Genomic DNA, 25,226 nt, shown 5'->3' on the forward strand with positions numbered 1-25,226 from the left:
AAGTTTTTGCCTACTGTCAGCAAGGTGGGTGAATAAACAGTTTAGGTGAACGACATTACCTGAATACCCCAATTCAAACTGAATCCTCGACATATTTTAATGAAATTATTTTATTCTTTGACATCTAATATATTTACAATTCAAATCAATTTCCAGTTGTTACTTACACTTAGCCAGTAAAAGTGATCGTAGAACGTTGTCGTCTGCCGAATTACCTCTCAAACATGTTTGTTGATTTTATCTTCATTCATATCGTGCAAGTAATGGCCATATGTAACAGAGTTATATGTTTACTATGCTTGTTTGTTACAAAATCAAAATAGGCTCCAAATATGACAAAATTCAAGTGCCATTCAAGCAAATCAAATGGAAAATTTCAGGATGGCAGGGCATGTCCCATATTATAGGCTAGGAATCAGGCAACACAGGACTACATTGCTGGTTATACAAAAATATCAAAACAACAATATAAAGTCAGCACCCACAGTTGCATACACAACAAATTCAGTTTCACTCGGAAATTGTCCGTTCAAGTTCAAAAGCAGCAGTTTAGGCTGCATCTAACTCATTTTGCATTCGCGTGTCAGTATTACGCAGTCCACTTTAACCCAGGTCTGTGGGTAATGTGCTTAAAGAATTATGCAGTTCTGAGAAGTTCTGAAAGTTCGTTGATATACTGAATAGTATATTTGAGAGTTTGAATTTTTGTTAAGGGTTGACCCCTCTGGCTGTAATCCGGAGGCAGGTAATCACGGAGTTGATGAAGAGCATCTGCCAAACTTCTCATCCTCAACTTCTCCCTCTCGCTTGCCTTCATGCGTCGCTTGGTCGACATCTTCGGCTTGGATGGCTTCTGTGAGGCGCATGAAGTGGAACTGTGTCCTTGCTGAGGATAGGGAAAATTCGGGCACCCACTCGCGTTTGTTGGCATCTCCGGCGAAGAGCACATTGAATCAAACGACGACTCAGGAGACGTACAATGAGATGAATCTTGACAGCCTTCAAAAGATTTCTTCTGAGTCCAACAGTCCCAGTTTGTAAGGATCTTTGTGACTAGCATGTCAATGTCTCCATCAAAATGAACAATATTCCCAGCAAGGTTCGACATTCCGAAAATGAAGTTGCCTATTTCGGAGATCTGATTGAAACGTTCTACAGGGCTGTTTACACTGGTGCAACGCTTTATACGGGCGGTGCGCCGTAACAGTTTACGATTTCACAGCTCAGGGGAAAGTTCAAAGCAAAATCAAGTGCTAAAATCCAGCATTCCCGAAAGACAGCGTTCGTTATCACCAAGCCGTGAATAGCTTTAAATACATGGCTAATGTGTAACAGAAAGAAAAATAATTACGTTCGCTTTTGTGGGAATAGCTTTTTAAGTCGGCATGACCACAATTATCAGTTTGATGTGAACAGACTAATGAAGAAAATAAAGTCTTTCAGTACACCTGGCCTTTTTACATGTAATTATCAACAGAATAGGTCTCGCGTGCCATTGACTGATCGAAATATTGGGCTAAGTCAACAGACTAGGCCTTTGTTTAGAACACAAAATTAGTGCATCTGAAGTGCTGTTATAGCGCTCTCAGCAATAACAATAACTGTTTGTTGGAACAAGAATAATGATAATTAATAGTTGTGATATTACAATCATGGTACTATACACCTTATACAAGAATACATTATTATTAATCATTTAAGACAAAAAAGGTAGATATAGGTGTGTAGGCATACCGAAGGTCAAAAATTATTAGTAGGCTATTGTGCGTGTCCGTCTTTCTCCTTGATTACCACATTCACTCTGGTTGACTCATTGATTCCACCAGATTTTGCAACACTTAATTTTCCATTTCATCCAAGCACTTACTCAGCACTTCCCATAGATAATCTGTTGATGTTACTCGATGTTTGGCCTTTTCCCTCTTCAACTGATGTTCCCACAAATGTTCGATTGGGTATATGGTCCAGTGACTGGTGGGATGCATCCTAATAAGATGGGGAGCTGTCTCAATAATGCATGAAATAAAGTGTAATTGGAGTGTCATATTTGCATTATTCCTTGAAAAACAATAAAAACAATCAGGACTTGGTAGCGTCCTCAGACCTTTGGTCCCCATTGTATAGCCAAGTATACAACCTGTAATGGTAGGCTTAACAAAAAACAAAAACAAAAAAAAACTTATGTAAACTAGCCAAATAATTTACGTTCACATGCCAACAGGACGTTTGATTTCAATAAAACAGCCACATCGGGATTATAATGAATTCCTTTGTAATAACAAAAAGTTGCTTTCCATATGACATCGACGAATAATAAGAACTTTAATTGTTCTGTAGTGGGGAAGGGGGGGGGGGGGGGGGGGGGGGGGTCTCATGTCCAGTCTCTTCAGAATCCAAACACATTTTTCTCATCCATGTACTCTGTGAGCTTTTTGACAAAGGCCCTGTTCCCTAACCCCCACCCCTATTTTTAAATTCAGGCTGATTGCACTAACTTGGAATATTCGATGTTTCTTTCCTATACTAAATAGACATGGGCTACATGAATATTAATGGAGAAAAATGAAACCTACAATTATATAGTAACACAGTATGGCTAGGTATAAATGGAATTTTTCTTTGGAAGAGAAACATTGTGTCAGTGAGATTTTCGATTTTTATCGAATTACTTTAATTTTTATAATGTATGTGCTTTGCCAGTCTAGATGCATTTATAGATTGGACGCATGATTTATTATTTCGCTGTCGGCTATGTCAATTTGTTTTTCATGATGTGCTTCAGTGTTCATGTATTATAGCTTTGTCAGATTCAAGGAAGCGATTAAATGTCCTCCAATCGATGATACGGACACCAGCAATATTATAGGCTACAACGGTAGTATGTAGCTGTTTTCAAACAACTTTCTATGCAACACATGTTTAAACGTTCATCAGGCTTGTATACAATATTCATTCCTTTGTCGTATATAGCTACTTAAAATATGGGATCCGAATTTACAATTCTAGTCCTTGTAATGCCTCACACAATATCATAAACATCGGTTCACTTGTTCTTTATAGGGACGTTTCAGTTAAAGGTAAAAGGCAGCTCTTTCATGTCCGAGGTGTGTATTGCATCACCGTTGATCAAGGAATTCCAACACGGGCTAGTTATAACCGCAGCGCGACTGATAAAACAGTATTGGTGGAAATACTTACACTTCAGTATGGGAAGCGACACTTACCTCTGACACGTTAGGATGGTGTTGCGACTTTCATCTTCTGCTTTCACATGTATAATTGCTCTAGAGTAATGACAGAACAAACCACACTTTATTTTAACAATTCCTCTGTTGATACAGTAACGAACACAGATCGATTTACCGTTATTTTTTAATGATAAACATTTTAATGGATTTTCACAGTTCTGAAGAATGAAGTGCAGGCTACAATTGCTACTCAAATCATATTTACACGTTGTAGCGATCTACAAATCAAAAGCAGATATGTTATTGGTATTTTAAAAATGTACAAATATATATATTTTTAAAATCTGATGAAATCAGTACACACAGTACCTCGAATGTAAAAATGGATCTGGGAGTTCTATTTATGTTAAGATATGTTATGGCTACGTTACCCCTCACTTCCAGACATGCACTGGCTTTCAGATATGAAAATGAAAAACATAAGTTTTGCTATGTAATGCAGGGTTTTTACGATCTCCTTGAAATACAAGAATATAAAAATTAAGAATAATCCAAACTATAAAAACAAAATCGGGATCTGATTACAAATCAGTGATCAATGTGTGATCTTATTGACAACTTGTGAAGTTATGGACAATTCTCATCCAAAATAAAAATGCTTAAATAACAGAGTACAGTAATTAAAGTACGTTTTAAAAAATGCATTTGAGATTCTCTTTACATCTGGGAATCCTGGAATGGAGTACATGCATTTTGAAAATCACAGTTTTGATCCCTCTACTTGAACTTAAGTTTAAGTCTTTCTGCAAGAGGCAGTGGGCTATCAACAGAAATGACAGAGTCGTCTCCCTTGTTCATGTTCACTTCATGACTTGAGTTTTCAATAAAAACTTCCCCATCATCAGCTGCCTCCCAGTTTCTCTCTATGGTTGGTGCACATCCACTCTTGCCTTGGTCTGACCACAAAGCCTGTGGCTCACGGTCTACAGTGTTTGAACCTGGAAGCACCGTCACTTTGGTTGGCTTCAGACTGTAATCAAAGCGGTATGGACACTGCTTCCTGGCTTTAGACTTGACCGTCCTCTTTTGCTCTCTCACTGGTCTGTTCTCTGCATCGCTGTTTTCACTAGACGAACACACGCTAATACAGACGCTCTTCTTTACGGCCTGAGTCCTACTTTTATGGCCTGCCCCAACACTCGGGTCACTGCGACTTCGTTGGGGCAAAGCGGTGTGATCACCACTAATTTTCACAAAATTGTGCTGTGATAGGGGTTTGGTACTTACAGAGCCTGTTGACTTTTGTGTTTTAACTGTTTTTATCATTGGGTGCCTAGAATGTTGAACTCTGGGAAAATTCTTAGAATTACTAGTCAATGTTTTTTTGAAGGTGAACTCTTGCTCTCCTAAGTGTGTGCCAATATCGCTGTCTTCAGAGGATGCAAGTACAGGCCTGAAAGCTGTGCATTCAGGTGTGTTTGTAGACTGGTTTGTTTGTGCTGTCACTATGTCAGTACGAGTCCCACTAGACATAATGGTGTTTCTTGCAAGGACTCTCTCCCTCAGAGGAATCTTAGACAGATTCACTGTCGCCTGTGATTCAGGTGCTCTTGCAGCTTGCCAGACTGAAAGCTCAAGCCCAGCCGAGTCTCCCGTTTCTGGAGCCGAACATTCCTTCTCTGCAGTGCCTCTCGGGCCTTTGACCGGTGTGAGGAGGTCAATGGTAGTCGGTGGCAATGGACGCTCAGTTTGTACTTGTGGAGACTGAGCGGAGCTGAAAGACATGCCGTCCCAGTCGATGTCACTCAAGTGCAGCTCGTCGATCACCGCAGAAACCGAGGGCGAGGACACGGTTGCCGGCATCTTCTCAGAGGAAATGGGAGACGGGCTGGGCTCCACCTCTTTCATGCAAATGCCCTGAGGGGCAGTCAAGTCATGTTTTTCGCTAACGTTCCTCTGCTGGTCAGAGGATTGTGGACAATTCAGCAACTCCTGGGCATTTCTGTGGTCAGCCATGGCTACTGTGTCGGTGCCAGATGCTTCTACTTTGCCAGTAGAGGAACCGTGTATATTCAATTTGGAGAAGAGATCAGAAACGTCATCAGGCCCAGTGTTGGATTCCTTGTCTTCCTTTTTGTTACGTTTCTTTTCTGTATGAGAAAAACAAACAAGTTTTCTAATGGTCAAGTCTAGGCAACATACAAAAATGAACAGTAAAACATGAATCACTGTAGCTTTTTTTTTTACAAAACCACGCCACTCACTGAACAAACGAGTATGCAATCCCTAAATCATGGATTTCAAACCCCAGTCCTGGAGGACAGCCATGTCAGCTGGTTTTTGGTCATAAAAAGGTGCATGGTGCAGTCAGTAACTTAAAATAAAGCATTTATGTGCTGAAACACTGTAAAACAGGAGACACTGTGGGCTTCCAAGACACCAGAGTTCGATATCTGTGCCTAAAATTCAGAAAGTGGAAACGACACGAATGATGAAATGAGCTTATGCTGAGAGGGGCTATAAGCATGTCACATCCTCTTAATCAAAGCCTTTCAAGCAAGTGACTTCACTGGTAGACATACAGTTTCAAGTGTCGAGGTACTAAACTGAAAATGTCACAAAGCGAGGGGGGCCTTTGATCCAAAACCACCTAGGGAGGTTTAATAGCGCTTGCAAAATCCTGCCGGGTGTTAGCTGCTGAGAGTGTTAGAAACATACGTTTGAGCTTGCTCTTTTCAGCCTGTTCCCTCTCCTCCAGGAAGCGATCCACAAGGTCAGGGTACGCGGCTCGGAAAAGGGCCTCCTCCTCCACTGTTCTCACGGTGTCCTTCCATTCCGTTAGATGATTATCTGCATACACGTAGTGATCTAGAAGAGCAACACAAAAATCTCTAGCATCTCAAAATGAATTACCAGTAGCATCAGGTGATTTGAGCACAATTCATTATTTGGTCCCATAAAGACATGCACAAATTTACATGCCTTACAGACAAACCCCTGCACTTAACTGGAGGGGATTGGCCCCAATCAGCTAGACAAGTCAGTCCTTTGAAGAAAAGAACACTATGGTCTTCTCATTCAATACCCTCTTTTATAAAACAATTAAATGCACTCTCTATACATTTCAGGGCTTCTGAATTGAACAGATTTTCCACCTAGATCAAATTGAGATGAGACATGATCAGCTGTGAGAAGCTGGGTGTGAGCAGAGAGAGGAAGGGGTGTTGGGGCAGTTTGACAGTTTCCTCAGCGTGGAGAGGAAGTTGACTTGGCACCTCCAGATTCTGGGACTGTTCTGTCACCTCCACCACCTCTCCTCCCCACCCCACCCCCACACACAGACACATTAATTCAACCTCACAACGAGACCCAAACAGGCCACAGGGAGACTGTCATCAACATCATCAAGGAATACGCTTCAGGAGTCTGGACCGTTGGCGTAAAAATAGATCTACTTCCCTTTTGGGACAGCTGGCCACATGCAGACATTTAAAGCCATATTTCAGTACTGGTGGCCATGACAGTCGTGTCTGTGTTGGAAAACAAACATAGTTTTAACATTTGAGAGTTGTGTTTAAGACCCTAGAATTATTTTTATTATTGTTATTATTTTGTCCTCCTCGTGCTCCCATAAATCAAGCGGATGACCGAGATGTCAGTGCTGGTTGGGTTGTGTAACAGAGGGTAACATCATGTAGAACCTTTTACCCTTGCCAGGCCAGGCCATCTCTGATCATATTATAGAGGCAGAGTATTTGGATAGCGTACCAATGATGTGTCTGTTGCGTGGTTGGTGATCTGCTGCATCAGGATGCAAGTAGCACCAGAACAAAGACGCATATTCAGCTATTCACAGACTTAACTTTGACTACATTAGAATATGGCTCCAGTATTGCATTGAATCTATAATGTAATACCACATTTGGGTTATTATGTTTAAGCAGGAACATTCTTTCAAGCGATCATGACCTGACAATGGCCATGTGTAAAAGCACTGTTCGCTCCATTTCATTAGACTCATCCTAACACTTAAATCTATGTTTTTGATATGACTGAAATTGTACAGTGAACATGGAGTTACTTTTATAGACATGTTTCTTGATATACAAGAAAAATGTCAAATGTGAAATACAAACTGTCAAATTCCTGAAAAACACAACAGTAAAAACTGAAGAAATCTTTATGTTACTGACCTGGTTTATTCCAGATTACTTCAAAGCTACTAATTCCATTCCTTACACGAGGCTTGAATATCCTGTTTTAGGGAAGAATAAAAACTCTATTATCTTTAATAAATTAAGGTATTTTTCAGTGCTATTCCATACTTTGCACGTACAGAGCAGCTGTAATGGGGAAAGTGGAGGGCCAAGCTGTGGTTTCATACCGTATGGGCTGTATCTGTATAGTGTTTCCTCTTCCACATTTTCTGTTCATCATTTCTGTGTAAGTCATTAGCACCAGCACCTTCTCGCTTGTATAAGACTTTGGCCATTCCATTTTGTCTAAAGCAAAGTTCTAAAGGATTAAATCAATTTAATTATTTTTCTTCATGAAGAACACAAAAAATTACAAAAATAAAACTACTCTAATGGAGTGTTCACAGAAAGCTGCTAACACAACAAGTAACTTTTTAATGTTATGATTTAAGCATGAAATCAGTCTGTCAGTTTCTGACAATTAATCAAGCAATATACAGATACAAGTAGAGGCACGCAGATATAAGTACCTGCATCAACAATAGGTTTGGTTTTCGTCTTGTGACATTTTGAATGGGTTGGTCTTTGGAAACCAAGAATTCATCAATTATCTGGAAAAAAAAAACCATCAAGTGTGAAAACGTCCAGTTAATGTTGCCTAAAGGTATAATTTCAACCAATACTGACCATTACCTCTTTGAAAGGGAACCCTTCACTTGCTAAAGTTTTCCTGTTGGGAGACAAAAAAAAGGCAATATGGTTGACAGAAGAATGAAATGTATACATCGCTTCCTAAATGCTACATATAAATGGTAATTACAGAACAATGTATTACACAGATTTGGAAATATATTCTAGCCCCTTCTCCATAGGCTTCATAGTTTGGGGTGATTTTTTTTTTCAGGCTGAGAGCTCACCTTTTAATGTTGGCTTCAGTGGAACTAGCCAGTCGTGCCTGTTCTGTCTGATGCCAGTCACAGGGACAGGAGTGACCATAGTCCGAGGGCTGGCAAAATTGTCGGCTGCCACACAGAGCACAGCCACTGCGCTCGTGAGTCTTAGCTGAGCCTGTGAATCAGGAAACACTAGGAAACACTAAACTCAGCCAAACACAAGCCTGCTTCGAGGGACATTTAATGGTGGGCCAACACATGTGCATGGCAACTATAAAAGTGAACACAACAAAGCAGCAGTACACGCTTTGAAAGAGTAGCCCAACGTATAAAAGCCTGGTACCAGACACCTGTTTACCTGCCTTTTTCATTTTGCCAGCTGGTATAGAACAATGAGAGGTTATGTTGAAGTAATTTAATTTAGAAAGTCCAGGCACTTTGCTTACTTTAAGATGGAAGTTCAGACTGGCTGAAGACAGATGCTTGAAACACATTTGTGAAACATGTTTGAGACAAGCCCAAGACAACAGTTTTATGTTACAGATGACCAAGGCCTAATAAAATTAAGTGTGAAAACTATTAAATTAGGTACAAGTCTTTTTAATCAACACAATATGTTCAAAAGAGAAAAAAAAAAGATCAGACTGAAACAAATTAGGAAATAGTTCTGGGGCAAATTTCTGATACAGGCCTCCATATCCAAATTCAATCCTTTTATGAGCAAGAAATCTGGTTTATTGGGGGCAAACTCACCAGGATGGTGACACACAAGGCAGTGAGTGACCTTTTTCACAACCAAATTCTGCATATCCTGCCCCTCACTCTGCCACTGAGTGAACCTGGAAAAGCAAGGGGGGAAGCTGTTCTCACCAAATTTGTATGTCAGTTGAGTGTTCCCTTAAAATATAGGTTGATACACTGACATAGGAGAGTGTTTATATTTTGAAATGTACATGCAGCAGCAGGTAAAATCCATGTTCTTACTTTTGGAGGAGTGTTTGTCCTCTTAAAGTCTTTATCAGTTTTAGAGCTTGTTCTTTTCCAACACCTGGTATACCCTGAAGAGACATATTAATAGATAATAAAGAAATAATAGTGAAAAAGTTTTATTCACACCAATATTCCAGTAAACTTAAGTGTCACAGTTCTGCATCTCACCTTGGGAAGATAGTCACAACCAAGCAGTATTGCTAAACCCACAAGAGTTTCTCGTGTCAGGTGAAGCTCAGATTTAATTTTTGCCATCAAATAGCAATCCACTTGGGGATCCTGAAATTAGAAATGCTATGACAACATGGTGCAGTAGCAAATGAAGCATTAGTCACAAATATCAAACTATATTTGAATTACAGGAGAGATTTGGGTTCCAGAATGTTAGGATCTGTTATGTTACAAAAGAATAAAGATACATTCCATGTATTCCACGGATTTAAATGATAAAAACAAAATAAAACTGGGTTATCGGACACTTTAAAATAGTATATTGTAGATTCTGTACAAAATGCTACAATCTGTGATAGTGATTTTTGAGAGTATATCATTATGAGCAATAAACTGAACTTCATACAAAGTGGAGCACAGAGCCTTGCAATGCTCTATGAAAGCAACTCTACCTCCATCTCAAGTTGAAATCATAAATCATAAACTTCAAAATACAGGGAACCATAGTCAAGTCTGAAACATTAAATTAGTAAGATTACCTTTGTGCTCATATTGAAGTTTCTGTAAACTGTTTGGGCTCCATAAAGAAAGGAATCGCCATCATTGGTGATACACCCGTCGACCAGGCCGAGAGAGTCCAGGTAGGCACACATTGCTTCAGCCTCTCCTGCTGCACTGACCCAGGGAATACCCAGGCAGTCCAGCATCTCTGCACACTACAGGTAGAAATCCTCTATCAGAAAACTTCAGCGCAGAACAAAGAACTCACCCCCAACAGTCCATACAGTAATAATGACCTTGACAGTTGTGCTCTAACCTCTTTAAGGACAGCCTTAAAGTACGATCTGCCAGTTCTTGGTTTTTTAGATGCTGTCTTCTTGGAGGGCCCAAATCTCAATTGATTTCTCTTGCACATTGTCTCAGCTTTCATTTTTGGTGCTTCTCCTTCCATTACAAAAATCAGTTTAATCCCCATTTGCATAAGAGATGAGACCCTGAAAAACAAATTCCTGCAAAAAAGCACAAAATATTGATGTTGTAAGGATCGCAGGCATCCAGCTGATAATTAAAGGGGTCAGCTAAATCTGATATTGTCCTATTCTACTCAAGTTAGAATATAATATTACAGCATCATATAAAAGCAGAAATGTCTAGGCTAATCCTCAGTGTTTCATGCATGTGAATAGTGTATTTTGACAGCTGAGCATCAGAGCACTCACCGCAGGTGTGGTTTGGCAACTCTCCCCACCATCTCTTTTACAAACTGGGCCTCACAGACCCACAGGCTCAAATCCACTGCCAGGGTTTTACCAGAGAGGTGGTACAGAGGCACAGACTCCCGCGCCGGTTCCAGGATGGACCACAGCTCATTAACACCCATTGCTCAAACTGAGGGAGTCCAGGATATGAATGCATGAATGCAAAATGCATGACAGCATACATCGTCATTTGTACATCATTTGTACATCAATAATAGCAACAGTTAAATTTAGCAACGTATTAAAACGGGTTGCTGTAAATTAGTACAGTTGCTAGCTATGAGGTTTCCTGCTGCTGTGTTACCAACCATTTCAATTAACAATACAGTTTACATTTGCCTACATTACAATGTAACTTTAATTTGAAATAAGGTTATTATACATACTGTAGCTACTATGTTTTTAATAAATAAAATATGAACTGTAATACTAAAATTCACGTGCACTGGGTGTTTAATGGTAATGTAAGATTTTGAAACAGCCATATTTTCTTACTTCTCGTTACCGTATTTGCAAACGGCAAACATAAAAAGCAAAATATCTAGCTGTTGCCACGCGTGTAACAGATATTACTTACTAGTTAAAGATAACTCCGGCTTGCCACTTACAATCTTCGTTATGAATGCTTGACGAAAAATAACTAATTTCAAAATAAGCGCTTCTGCTTCTTCCAGAGAACACACTTCCGTTTCCGGAAGTGTTACCAATCACATTTTGAAAACGTGAAACACTTCCGGTGTTACATCGATTCTCGATTCTCATCGGAATAGTTTATTATTATTATTGTTATTATTATTATTATTAGTAGTAGTAGTAGTATTATTATATTTCAACAACATACACAATAGTAACAATAGACAACATACAGCATGAAACACGACTACACGTCAACCATAGAATTAACATACGGTATTTACAGGGCAGGGGATCGTTTTGCATCATATGTGCCATGACCGTACGAGGGAAACAAGAATAAATAGAAGGAGAATAAGCAAACAAAAAATAAATAAATAAAGTCATTAAAATAATAAAATATAATTATCAGAAATAAAATAAAATACATCTCTGCGAGGAACTTTATCTTGTCTGTATATTTTTTTCTTTTTTTTTAATTTGTGAAGTTTTAGCAATTTTCTCATCATATGTTAGGCTACTTTACATAAGGAGTCGCGGATAGTTTTGAGTTCATTTAAAAAAAATCTTTGGATGGTCATCAATAATCAGAATGCAAGTGTTACTGTGCAAAAGGCTCAGAGTGTGGACAGTGAAAACCGAACCTGTTGCTAGGCAACGCCCTTTTGTTTACAGCTCGCGCTTGCCGCGGTTAAATTTTGTGCAAAGTTGATCAGTTTAACGGTCATTTCTAGCGAGTTAGGTTTCCTTTGTGTGCGTCAGTGAACGGCAGTAAGTACATCTTTCTCTATCGTCAAGAATATTTAGTTTAGATTATTAATCCATTGTCTGATAGTAATTTGTATAGCAGAATGTTTAAGTTTTAGTAGCAGTATTCCTTAATATTTACCACATATTGGCGATTTATGCTAGGTACATTAGAGTGTCATTCCTCGCGACAATGCATCTACATATGGTAGAATATTCCGTTGTATTTAGTAAGCTACGTGATTAGCACCGTTTATTTCCTTTTAATGTACAGCCGATAATAAGTGTAGAAGTAGGCTAACTGTACTTCTTTTTCCTTATTTAGAACCACACATACACACATGCACACCCACCTGGTTTAAACCTAAGAGGAGAACAGAGATTGCCTGTGCCTGTGTATTTCCATTCCATTTATAATAAATCCCCAAAAGAATTTCCTGCCTCCGTGTCCTGACCAGACACCCCATATTGTTGACAAACTCCTAACCACCAAGATCTTCCTTACAATTTATGGTCCTTCGAGCCGGATAGAGTCACCAATATGGCAGCCAGTAGTGAGGGAACCAGTCTTCCTGCTTCACCATCTATGCGTCCTGTGCGCGCAGTTCAGCGACCAAGATATTTGGAAGATTATTTAGTGCAGTATACAGACCAACGGAATGTAGAGCAGATACACAGGCACGAAGAGGAGGGAGAACAGCCTAGTCCTGCTAGGAGCACATCCTCCATGCCACCGGCGTGGAGTGCGCATGAAGCCATCGTGCAGCAAGCTATGGAGACAGCGCGGCAACAGAGTGAGACGGCCAAGAGGCAGACAAAGCTTTTGGAGTTTGTCCTGCAGCGCCATTCCCCTCGGTCCTCAGCTCAGTCATCAAGGAGGTCGTCACGGCATCAGACACCAGCTCGCCCACATCACCCAGAAAGAGTAGGTGAGCAGCATCCCCCTGCCAGTGCCCCTCACCATTCCCGAGCTGATGATCAATCAAGCGTAGCTGCAGAACTGGCTCATCAGCTAGAAGATTTAACTATCCACCACCAACAGTGGCCATTGCCTCCACCTCTCAGCCGAGACATTCATCCCCCTCAACACGTGCTTGATCCACGCCATAGCCTTCAGGCTATCAAGCAAGAGAACGAACATGACCCAGCTTCCCATCCTCAGACACAGTATCTGCCTCCACCCAGGCATCCGCCCGCGCATCATCTTGAGCATCAGTCAGCACATCAACCTCCTTATGTGCCCTACCCCTCCTACCCAGGGAACCCGGTCATGCCAACACCTTATCCCCCCATGATGTACGTGCAAGCAGCCCCCAATATAGAAGGCCCCACGTTTCCAGACTTCACGAAAGAAGATAGAGCCCAGTATGTGGAGCTTCGCCTTTCCCTCAGCACCCTCCTGCACCCCACGCAATCTGAGCATTACAAGTATGCCATCCTGCTGAAGCATGTGAAAGTACCTCAAGCCCATCGCCTTGTGCTAGCTCATGCAGAGTCTAGTACGCCCTACTCTGAAGCTCTGAAGGCACTAGATGAGCGTTACGGACGCCCATATCAGTTCGCATTGAAGGAGATAGAGGACATGGAACGCTTACCCCCCATCCGAGACGATAGGGCTTTTGACGAGTTCGCCACCAGAGTGCAGTCACTAGTCGGGATGCTGAAGTCGCTTAAAGGAGAAGGTCGTGAGGAACTCCACTGCGGCTCAAACGTGAAGCGCCTCCTCAGTAGACTCCCCAAGCACCAGCAAGAGAGGTTCCGTCGACAACAGTACAGGAAGAATCCTGATCAGTTGAAGCTGTCACTCATTGACTTCTCGGATTGGCTGAAAGCTGAAGTCAGATGCCTGGACATTGAGCCCTCCCTTCAAGCCCACAGCGAGAAGGACAAGAAAGACTCCAAGTACAAGTCCAAGGTGAAGGTCACTACGGTAATGCATGGGACAGACAGCTCCAAAAATCCACAGTCAGATGTAACCTCCAAAGCAGCTCCTCCCATCCAGACCCGAGGTAAGGCTAAGATATACTGTCCTTACTGCAACTCTGAACACTATCTCAGCCAATGCGAGAGCTTCGCTAAGCTAACCAAAGGGGAGATGGTGGACTGGATCAAAACCAAGAGAAGGTGCTGGAGATGCGGTCGTTCTCACCTAGCCTCCGTCTGTGACCTGAAGAAGCCGTGTCGACTTTGTAAGTCTAAACACCTCTCCATTCTGCACGAGGTCAACCAGAGAAGTGAGAACGAGCCCACCAACACAGCGGCCATCACATCGACAGCAGAGACTCACTACCTAGATCAGCCAAATGGATATAGCCGAGTGCTGCTGAAGATCGTCAGAGTCAACCTGTACTACCAGGACAGAGTGTTCAACACATATGCAGTGCTTGACGATGGTTCGGAGAGAACTATCCTGCTCTCATCTGCAGCACGCCGCCTGGGAATACGGGGTCAAGCAGAAGATCTGACTCTTCGTACCATCCGCCAGGATATCAAGACACTGCCAGGCTCACGTGTCTCCTTCACCATCACGTCTGTAACACAGCCCAGAAAGAGGTTCCGCATCCAAGGTGCTTTCACAGGTGACCACCTAGGCCTGTCTCAGTACACCTACCCGGTTTCCCAGCTCCAGAAGAAGTATCGTCACCTGACAGGCTTGCCGATTCCACCCATTGATGGAGCTCAACCAACCCTCCTGATCGGATCTGATCAAGCCAGTCTAATCGTTCCGATTGAGCCAGTGCACCTGGGCCCCCCTGGTGGCCCTGCAGCAGTCAAGACTAATCTCGGTTGGACACTCCAGGGTCCAGCTAAGTACCTTCAGCAACAGCTTCCGCCCGCACAGTGCTTGTTCACGGCAATTTCCTCTCCTTCTGCTGAGCTGTTTCGTCAAGTTGAACGACTGTGGCAGTTGGACACGCTGCCTTTCAAGAGTGAGAGGTTAGTGACCAGATCCAGACAGGACAAATACGCAGTGGACCTGTTAGAGGCCGAGACCACCCGTGTAGAGGTTGACGGAGTGCATCGTTATGCTACTCCCCTCCTGCGAGTCCAAACCATGCCTAAGCTGCAAGTTCCAAAGGAAGTTGTGATGAAAAACCTGCGGAACACAGAGAAGAGGTTAGCTCAAGACCCACAGCGTGCATCTACTTACCAGGAGGAGATCAAGAAACTAGAGGTCGCTGGGTATGCCACGAAGATTGACAACCATGAAGCTGACACATCCGAAGAATCGTGGTTCCTGCCACACCACATAGTCAGACATAATGACAAAGACCGGATTGTGTTCAACTGCAGCTTCCAGATAGGCGGACAGAGTCTAAACAACTACCTACTCCCTGGCCCGACCTTAGGACCCTCACTCCTTGGAGTCCTCCTACGCTTCAGGGAACATCGAGTAGCGATGAGTGGAGACATCAAAGGGATGTTTCATCAGGTTCGCCTGTTGGACAAAGACAAGCCCTTGCTGAGGTTCCTTTGGAGGGACCTGAAGACCGACAAGCCACCCTCAGTATACCAGTGGGAAGTCCTGCCATTCGGAACTACGTGCAGCCCTTGTTGTGCGATCTTTGCTCTCCAGAAACATGTCACCGAGTCCAGCCAACCAGGAGAAGATGTACGTCACAGTGTGGAACAGTGCTTTTACGTCGATAACTGTCTGCAGAGTCTACCTACTGAAGACGAAGCAAAGAGCCTTGTGACAAAGCTGAGAGCCCTCCTAATCAGTGGTGGCTTTGAGATCCGCCAGTGGGCCAGTAACCAGCCAGAAGTGATCCGCCACTTGCCCAAGGAGGCCAAGTCTGACAGCAGTGAAAGGTTAGTTTCCCAGACCCACGGGGAAGCTCAAGAGATGACGTTAGGTCTCAGTTGGCACCCCCAGGAGGACACACTCCACTACAGGCACCGCCCAGTTGCTCCAAGCCAGACGACAATGCGAAATATCTACAAGATATTAGCAAGCCAGTATGACCCCCTAGGTTATATTCTGCCCTTCACCACAAGAGCCAAAGTTCTGGTCCAGAGACTGTGGGCCAATGACCGCGACTGGGACGACCCGCACTTACCCCCTGATCTCCTGCAAGCCTGGAACACATGGGAAGAAGAGCTCCCTCAGCTCCTATCAGTCAGCCTCTCCCGGAGCTACTTCCCATCTGGCATTGATATAAGTGTCATCACCCTCGAGCTTCACGTATTTTGTGATGCATCAGAGTCCGCCTACGGGTCAGTCGCATACCTACGTGGTGAAGATCCTCAAGGCAATGTCCATGTGGCCTTCGTGCTAGCTCGCTCGCGAGTGGCACCAAAGAAACAGCAGTCGATGCCCCGTTTGGAACTTTGTGCTGCCCTGACTGGAGCTCAGCTCGCCCAGGTGATCCAGAGAGAGCTCACCCTTCAGTTGAGAGAGACGGTGCTGTGGTCTGACTCCACCACTGTGCTAACCTGGATACAGTCTGAGTCCTGCAGATATAAGGTGTTTGTGGGGACCCGTGTATCTGAGATCCAAGAACTGACCGACCACCGGTCATGGAGGTATGTGGACACGCAGAATAATCCCGCAGATACCATCACCAGAGGGATGACTCTGTCTGACCTCGCCAAGCCGAACCAGTTCAGTCATGGTCCAGCCTTCCTTCAGCAGCCACATGACAGCTGGCCAACCCCGCCGTCTTTCGAGGAGGTTCCAGATGAGACAGAGATGAAGAAGTCTTCGTTCTGTGGCCTCACATCGACTATCTCCGCTCCAGAGATCCCACCTGTCGATGAATATTCCACCTTCGAAGACCTCCTTGAGGCGACTAGTAGGTCACTGCACGGAGCGGACTCCCAGCCAAGCACCCTCAGTGCTGATGACTACGCAGAAGCCGAACTCCGAATCCTACAGAGAGCGCAAAGTGATAGCTTTCCAGAAGAGATCAAGTGCCTACAGACAGGGAAAGCTGTTCCATCCAGCAGTCGGCTCATAACACTTGCCGCAGAGTACGACATCTCCAAGGGCCTCGTCCGTGTAGGCGGTAGGTTACGCCGTTCTTCCAGCCTGGAAGACGACGTTGTGCACCCAATCGTGCTAGAACCGAAACACCCTGTCACCAGGCTCATCATACGGCAGTATGATGACAAGCTGCTCCATTCCGGAGCCGAGAGAGTCTTTGCGGAACTCCGACGCAAGTTTTGGATCCTTCGGGGCCGCGAAGCCGTGCGTCGCCATCAGAGATCCTGCCCGGAGTGCCAGAAATGGAGAGCGAAGCCAATCATACCAAAGATGGCAGATTTGCCCCCCTGCCGTCTCCGCCTCATGAAGCCCCCATTCTATTCAACGGGAGTGGATTGCTTCGGACCATTCCAGATTAAGCGAGGTCGGGTTACGGAAAAGAGATGGGGAATTGTGTTTAAGTGCATGACAACGAGATGTGTCCACCTGGATGTGCTGCATAACATGGACACTGACTCATTCCTCATGTCGCTCAGAAGGTTCGTGGCTCGACGAGGAACCCCCTTTGAGCTTCTCTCCGACCAGGGAACCAACTTCCGGGGAGGGGAGTCCGAGCTTCGAGTAAGTTTCCAGGTTATGAGTGAAGAGTTAAAGACCCAGCTGGCTAAGCGCCAGATCCGCTTCCAGTTCAACCCTCCAAATGCGCCACACTTCGGTGGGACTTGGGAGCGGGAAGTCAGGTCCATCAAGGCCGCGCTATATGTGACCATGGGAGCACAGACGGTGACTGAAGAAGTTTTGCGGACGGTCCTCATTGAGGTAGAGGGAATTTTAAATTCCAAGCCGCTAGGTTATGTTTCGACGGACGTAGCCGACGTGGACCCAGTAACCCCCAACTACCTCCTCATGGGGCGGCCCGACTCCTCGCTCCCTCAAGTGGTTTATCCGGAGTCCGAGATCCTCAGTCGGAGGAGATGGCGGCACAGTCAAGTACTTGCGGACCAGTTCTGGACCCACTTCCTGCAGCATTACTTACCCTCCTTGCAGTCAAGGCAGAAATGGGTGAAAGAGACGAGAAATCTTACCATTGGCACAGTGGTGATGGTGATCGATCAGCGGTTACCTCGAGCACTGTGGCCCGTGGGAAGGGTCAAGAAGACTATCATGAGCGCAGACGGGAAGGTGAGAACTGCTGAGATTCAAGTGGACGACAGGACCTACACAAGACCGGTGGCCAAACTCATTGAGCTACCAGCTATCCCAGAGGATACTCCGACAATGTCCCCAGCGGACACTGAGCCTTCAAGGAGCTGATTCGCACAGCGAATCAGGGGGCGGCTGTGCAAAAGGCTCAGAGTGTGGACAGTGAAAACCGAACCTGTTGCTAGGCAACGCCCTTTTGTTTACAGCTCGCGCTTGCCGCGGTTAAATTTTGTGCAAAGTTGATCAGTTTAACGGTCATTTCTAGCGAGTTAGGTTTCCTTTGTGTGCGTCAGTGAACGGCAGTAAGTACATCTTTCTCTATCGTCAAGAATATTTAGTTTAGATTATTAATCCATTGTCTGATAGTAATTTGTATAGCAGAATGTTTAAGTTTTAGTAGCAGTATTCCTTAATATTTACCACATATTGGCGATTTATGCTAGGTACATTAGAGTGTCATTCCTCGCGACAATGCATCTACATATGGTAGAATATTCCGTTGTATTTAGTAAGCTACGTGATTAGCACCGTTTATTTCCTTTTAATGTACAGCCGATAATAAGTGTAGAAGTAGGCTAACTGTACTTCTTTTTCCTTATTTAGAACCACACATACACACATGCACACCCACCTGGTTTAAACCTAAGAGGAGAACAGAGATTGCCTGTGCCTGTGTATTTCCATTCCATTTATAATAAATCCCCAAAAGAATTTCCTGCCTCCGTGTCCTGACCAGACACCCCATATTGTTGACAAACTCCTAACCACCAAGATCTTCCTTACAGTTACAATACAAAAATAGGACAATGGCTTATGCACGCTAACCTATTATATGTCATAAAATTATCGTTGTAACATCTAATCAGAAATAATTTTTGTAAGGGCAATCAAAAAGTAAGTGTGAAGTTGACTACGATACAACACCACAAAATGACCATTCAGGAGAGTTTTCTAGCTTATGCCTTATGGAGGCATTTCTTACAGGGATAAAAATTGTGCAATATTTTTACATGAAGTTATTTGTTAAGAGGAGTTTCAAAGAAGATTTTCCCATAAATTGAATGCTTTTGGTGAGCAACTTGATTAATACATTCCAAATGTGCTTATTATCACATTTCCTGCCAGAAATATCTACACCACCAATACCGAGTTTGGGGATTACACCTTTCAGTGACCCATATTGTAAGAGAGCCTTACCCAAAAGTAGTAAGTTGACAGAGATGCCACTGATGACTTTTCCATATTCAATATATGATATTTATCCCTGAAATCTGCATATATATTTTTTTTCTTTTCTTTATTATTATTTTATTTTTTAAATAAAAAAACTTATTTTAACTAAGGTGATAACCATCTTTATCCATGTAGTCTAAAACAAATATATAAGCCTTATCAAAGCAATTTCTTAAAAACAAGTACTTGTTTCTATACAACACATGTTGATTGTCCCACAATATGCACGTGTGGGGGAAAATCCATGTTTGAAGGCCAACTTCCAAGATTCGGGAGCTTTCTTATGAAAGTTTGCAAGTTTAATGGGCAGTTTAGAGCATTTAAAGTTACAGGCAGGTAAGCAACTGAGGCCGCCACATTACTCACCAAAATCGTGTTCCCGTCCAGGGGCCAACTTTAGGTTCTCAACCGCATCAACAGATATAATGTCGCCCCCTGCTGATATTTATGATTTTCGCTCAAAAAAACCATTGGGCTCCGTCCATTATTGACAGCAAAATAAAAATACTTCCACTCATATTTACAGGGTTCATACACTTTTTCACCAATGATTTTCAATGACTTTTCCATGAATTCTCCACAACCTTTAACTGAATTTCCATGACTAAAACAAATGACTTTATCTCAGCAGGACGATTTAAAATTATTTATTGTAACAGCTCCAACTACCCTGTACCCTCCAACAGACCCTGAATGGTCTTGATATCTGGGTAGAGGAGCACAAAATGAAACTCAACCCAAAGAAATGTCACCCACATGAGGCATCCACCCGCCCTGCCGACTCTCTCCATTGACCAGAACAACAGTCTGTGACACTGTCAAGGTCCTGGGGGTCACCATCCAGAGTAATTTGCGTTGGGACAGTCAGGTGGACCACATGCTGACCTCAGCGAACAGGAAGCTTTTTGCTCTGCGTCGCCTGAAGAAATTTGGTGTCCGAGACCCAGAACTGGTTTCCATCTACACAGGCTACGTGCGCCCGGTGCTGGAGTATGCCCCGTCTGGCACAGTTCCCTGACTACAGACCAGGCTAAAAGGCTGGAAAGCACGCAGAAACGGGCTTGTAAAATCATACTTGGCCAGAGGTACTCAGGGTACCCAGAGGCTCTCTGCACTCTCGGATTGTGCACTCTATCAGAGAGACGCACTCAACGGTGTCTTGGCTTTGCCAGAAAGCTGCTAAAGTCCAACTTCTGGCTACCCTCCCTCAGGGAGGAGCTCACAGGTCGTCAGACAAGGAATTCAAACCAACTGGCCATCCCAAGATGTTGAACTGAGAGATACAGGAGATCACCAATTCCCTATATGTGCAGGCTCCTAAATGACAGCGGATTTTAAATTTAAATTTAGGATACGAGATTAGATCTCAGCTTATATAATTGCTATATTTAAAAAAATTTTGTCTACTTAGTATTGATGTTTTATTGTAACAGCAAAATAATTCAGTGTTTTTAATGACAACTGTCTTTATGAACCTGTAATAATGCTGAAAGGTCAATAAATAAATAAATAAATAACACTAAATAAAATTAGGTCTGCATCTGAAACATATGGTGCCTCTCAAAAACAAATAAACACCAGACAGACACACTTAGATACATTCTCTCATATTTTAATTCGAATAGTTTACCATTTTTGTCAATGTGTCAAACAGGGCTCGAAATTGCGACCATTTTGGTCGCATATGCTCCCGAAATTTAATCTGTGCGACCTCGAAATATAATTGGGAGCATTTGTGCGAGTGTAAATAATTGTTCTGGTGCGACCTTTTTTTTTCTTTTTCTTTTTCTTTTTCTTTTTCTTTTTCCAGGCGAACGTCTCTTTCTCTGTACATTCGCTAGTTAGTACACTCAGCATGTCCCTTGTGAGCTGACGGTGACCCTTCTAACCAATCGCGAGCTTGACATTCTTACCTTTAATGCTGATTTTAAATTGGTTAATATTAATTGGTTAGCCTTTAATCACTCCCTTTCGCTGCACTCCACTGTCACGCGACACAGAGAGTTAACGCGTTAACTAATGTTACCTGAAGTTTATGTTCAATTTATTAGCGTTATCGAAAGCTGAAAAATTGAAGCGGACGTTTTGTGTAGCGACCCGGTTGGAACAGCTAATTTCTCCGATGCAGTTTACTGGCGGTTGATTTAATTAGCGGTATTAATGTGACGAGAAGCGCTTTGTCGTTTGAATGCATAACACGCAATTCCATGAAGAGACCAATTACCACATAAACAAAGATATACATTTTGAAATTCTTATTTATTTTAAGCCTAAATCATATTTTGGTAAATGGACTGCATTTATATAGCGCTTTTATCCAAAGCACTTTACAATTGATGCCTCGCATTCACCAGAGCAATTAGGGGTTAGGTGTCTTCCTCAGGGACACTTTGACATGCCCAGGGCAGGGGATCAAACTGGCAACCCTCCGACATCCAGACAAGCGCTCTTACCACTTGAGCTATGTCGCCCATGAGCTATGTTGCATCATTTAAATATAATCAATACACTATTAAAGATTGTTTATCTGTATCCATGTTGTAATTTGAAATATATAAATTGAATGATTCCTTGATTTTTAAATCAGTCTCATAGCCTTCACATTGAACACAGATTAATTTTATGTCAAAAATATGTTGGAACAATTATGATTAAACTGAAAATGGTGGAATATTTCAATGATCCTTGACAATTAAGGTTAAAATTAGGCAGAAAGAAAAACTGCACTAGCCCACTTGCCATTCTTATGTTGTTTGCTGTCATAATTACAGTGCATCGAGAGGTCACAAATGGTGAATGAATGAATGAATGAATGAATGGATAAATGAATGAATTTTTAAAATAATTTGTGCTGCCAACATCTCTTTGTAAGAATCATCCAGACACACCAAACAACAGAAGTAACTGAGTTGCGAAGTAAGATGTATGTCTAACCTGGTGTCACTGGAATGGGATTAATTTAGTGAAATCTCGGTTTTCTGGCTCAAAAGTAATGATTCAACCTTTCCTCTGTGCTAACCGTTATACATAGAAGGAGACTGCAAATGACCTGCCAGTAGTGTAGATTTATATGGATTGCTATGTTGGTATACTCTGACGTGCCTCTGGCATGTGTAGCCTGCAAAAATATAATTGTATATCTTTGCAATCGCAATAGTGTATAGACTAGCGACTATGTGCAGATATACTGAGCTGTATGTGTATGTTAGGACCTTAAACCACTCGGTGTTCTGTGGTAAGAGTCAAAGAGGAACGCCAGGTTAAAGTGAATGCAATTTATTGTACAGTGTGTTCAATAATAGCAATACACAATGTGCACCGCAAAATGTGAATGGTGAAATGACTAAATTGTGGGAAATAAATATAGATGTACTCAAAAAACACAAGCTCATTGTATGGGGAAAGATATGTAGTTACAGAGCACAGGCCCAGTGTATATGGGAAAGGAATGTATTAATGAGCACCAGCTGTCTCCTCCCTGACGTATCATCCGGCTAGCAAAGGAGGAAGGATACAGGTGGACCAAGGTTGACCTTGGCCATAAGATTAACAACCGGCAGCAGGGAAGCGCTTCATACTAAAATAGGTGCGATAAGAACAAACACGTAATACACACATAATTTCTGCCCTGCTAATTAAGCTGTATAAAAGCACATCTGTGGAACTAACGGAAGCTTCTGTCTTTTCCGGAAAATGTGTTGTCAGAATGTGATTTATGATAGAAGGGGGAGGTAGATTCAAGTGGGAGACGAGCACTATCATTTTTTAAAAATAAGGAAGGAAGGGGCTGATAAATAATGGTGTCCGAGAATTGGGAAATAATGGTGTCTGAAAAATGAGAAACAATGATGTGTGGGAAAAGAGTAAAGTAAAATGATGTAAGCATGAGGGACAGTCCAAGCTTGAGCTCCACAACAGGTGGAGCTAAGATAGGATAAAAGGGAGTGTTCGGCCGCAGGGGAGTTGAGTGTGTCTTGTATGTCTTGTATGTCTCGTAAGTCTGTGTGTGTATGTGCCTTGTCTGTGTGTGTGTGTGTGTGCGTCTTATGTGTTTTCTGTGAAGTGTCTTGTGGAATGCTTTGAGACAGTTTGTATTGATATGTGCAGATCAGCCCGGGTTCTTGCATGTTATCTTTGAATTACCTGCAATAAATCCAGTTGCATCAGACTCTGTGAAGTGTATATTTTGAAGAAGTATTCAACAGTGTGAGGAGAACACCCAGCTCTTCTGGCCCAGGCTGGGTCCTGTTTTTCCCCACATTGAATTGGCGAGCCAGCCAGGAGAGGCTCGAGGAAGCTGAATGCCTGGACGGAACTGCTGACTCTTGGGTTCAACAGTGGCCACAAAACAATAAGGTAAGCAGAGCCTATTTATAAAATCTGCATGTACTGGTTGAATCTAAGAGCAGTGCGTATCCGCCCAGGCCTAAGCAAATGCGAGGCCTCTCCTCCAAAGAGTCTAAAAACTACAGTAAAAAGCTATGGTAAGAGAAAAGAGTCTGACGTGATCGTATGTCTGAGTTAAATGTTATGTCTTTGTGTTAAATGTTATATGTCTGAGTTAAATGTTATGTGTTTGTGATAAATGTTATGTGTTTGTGATGAATGGTACGGGTTTGTGATAAAGCGCTGCGTGTTTGAAATAACTGTTATGTGCATGAATGAAAAGAGTGAAGCGTAAGTGTGAGATATGCCGGAGTGTGTGTTAAAGATCCTGATAGTGTGTTGGCTCATTGTCTGTGCTGTGTTTGTGGGAGGTTTGACGCATCTGGCGTTAAAGCAGCTCAGAAAGGGATAAGTGTTGTGTGAAATACTGTTCTGTCGGTATTGAAGAAGTGTGGCAGGGGAAGGTTAAGAACGGGTGAAGCTGATAGCACACAAGGGGCGCCCAGATTTGCGGGGGCGGTTCTGGGTTGGCGCCTGGGCCGTTCGTGTGTGCTCGTGGACCTGCGGGGCCCTCGCTCATTCGGCGGTTTGTCCGTTCACAAAGGGTGCGCATTCAGTCAGTTGTCTTGGGCGATATAGCCGCCGTGCCTTAAGGCAGTGGGATGTTCGGCTGTCTGTGGCGCAGTCTGCCGTGTTGTGCGATATAGCCGCTGGACCGACTAAACGATGGGTTGTGTGACTGTCTGAAGCCTATTCAGCTCCAGTCGTTGCCCATTTGCCAGCCCAGTGTGTTTTCGCCCAATCGGCGGCTGTTGCATTAACTGCAGCCGGGGCCCCTGCTGGTCCGGTGTGTTTTCGCCCAGCCGGTGGCTTGTCTGCGCGCCTGGTGTTCGTTCACTCGGCTGTCTGTTCGGGGCTGCATTGGGCCTGCGGGTGCTCATGTGTCTGGTCTGGTCCGCTGGCCTGGGGCGTGTCGCGGCTTAGCTGGGGGCCTGATGGGTCATAAATTAAAAGAAGGATGTTGAGAAGCAGCAACGGTTACTAACAAGTATTAACAAATTGCTGAGAAGCAGCAATTAAAAGAGGGTTGCTGAGAAGCAGCAACGGTTACTAACAAGTATTAACAAATTGCTGAGTAGCAGCAATTAAAAGAGGGTTGCTGAGAAGCAGCAACGGTTACTAACATGTATTAACAAATTGCTGAGAAGCAGCAATTAAAAGAGGGTTGCTGAGAAGCAGCAACTGTTACTAACAGGTATTAGAGTAGAAAATTGCTGAGAAGCAGCAATTAAAAGGGGATGCTGAGAAGCAGCAACTGTTACTAACAGGTATTAGAGTAGAAAATTGCTGAGAAGCAGCAATTAAAAGGGGATGCTGAGAAGCAGCAACTGTTACTAACA

The 25,226-nt window shown here is 43.1% G+C and overlaps 2 protein-coding genes across 3 annotated transcripts; both read right to left on the reverse strand.

The window, feature by feature from the left end:
* Positions 1-91: 91 nt before the first annotated feature.
* Positions 92-1,195, reverse strand: msgn1 (mesogenin 1). Its single transcript, XM_035423991.1, has one exon. The coding sequence runs from the start codon at positions 1,106-1,108 to the stop codon at positions 638-640; it is 471 nt and encodes a 156-aa protein (XP_035279882.1). The 5' UTR covers positions 1,109-1,195; the 3' UTR covers positions 92-637.
* A 2,116-nt stretch (positions 1,196-3,311) lies between these two features.
* Positions 3,312-11,389, reverse strand: LOC118229219 (flap endonuclease GEN homolog 1). Of its 2 annotated transcripts, none has more exons than XM_035421007.1 (14): positions 11,275-11,389; positions 10,659-10,827; positions 10,256-10,448; positions 9,978-10,154; positions 9,436-9,546; positions 9,262-9,335; positions 9,031-9,116; positions 8,302-8,452; positions 8,078-8,114; positions 7,915-7,995; positions 7,573-7,703; positions 7,382-7,443; positions 5,907-6,056; positions 3,312-5,338 (listed from the first exon to the last, which is right to left on the reverse strand). In XM_035421007.1, exons 2-14 carry the CDS (start codon positions 10,817-10,819, stop codon positions 3,966-3,968), a joined length of 2,787 nt encoding a protein of 928 aa, XP_035276898.1. In that variant the 5' UTR covers positions 10,820-10,827; positions 11,275-11,389; the 3' UTR covers positions 3,312-3,965. The 2 variants fall into 2 exon arrangements, with proteins under 2 accessions (XP_035276898.1, XP_035276896.1); XM_035421005.1 differs by having other exon boundaries at positions 8,072-8,114.
* Positions 11,390-25,226: the final 13,837 nt, after the last annotated feature.

Source organism: Anguilla anguilla, chromosome 6, assembly GCF_013347855.1.
Source record: "Anguilla anguilla isolate fAngAng1 chromosome 6, fAngAng1.pri, whole genome shotgun sequence".
NCBI classification, from domain to species: Eukaryota; Metazoa; Chordata; class Actinopteri; order Anguilliformes; family Anguillidae; genus Anguilla; species Anguilla anguilla.

What these genes read in the sequence shown, in the direction of transcription:
- msgn1 (XM_035423991.1), bottom strand. Translation starts at nt 1,108, where the DNA reads ATGTCGAACCTTGCTGGGAATATTGTTCATTTTGATGGAGACATTGAC.
- LOC118229219 (XM_035421005.1), bottom strand. Translation starts at nt 10,819, where the DNA reads ATGGGTGTTAATGAGCTGTGGTCCATCCTGGAACCGGCGCGGGAGTCT. An exon ending in GTTGCCAAACCACACCTGCG is followed by an intron (nt 10,449 to 10,658) that starts GTGAGTGCTCTG and finishes GCTTTTTTGCAG; the next exon opens with GAATTTGTTTTTCAGGGTCT. An exon ending in GTTGTGACTATCTTCCCAAG is followed by an intron (nt 9,336 to 9,435) that starts GTGAGATGCAGA and finishes ATGTCTCTTCAG; the next exon opens with GGTATACCAGGTGTTGGAAA.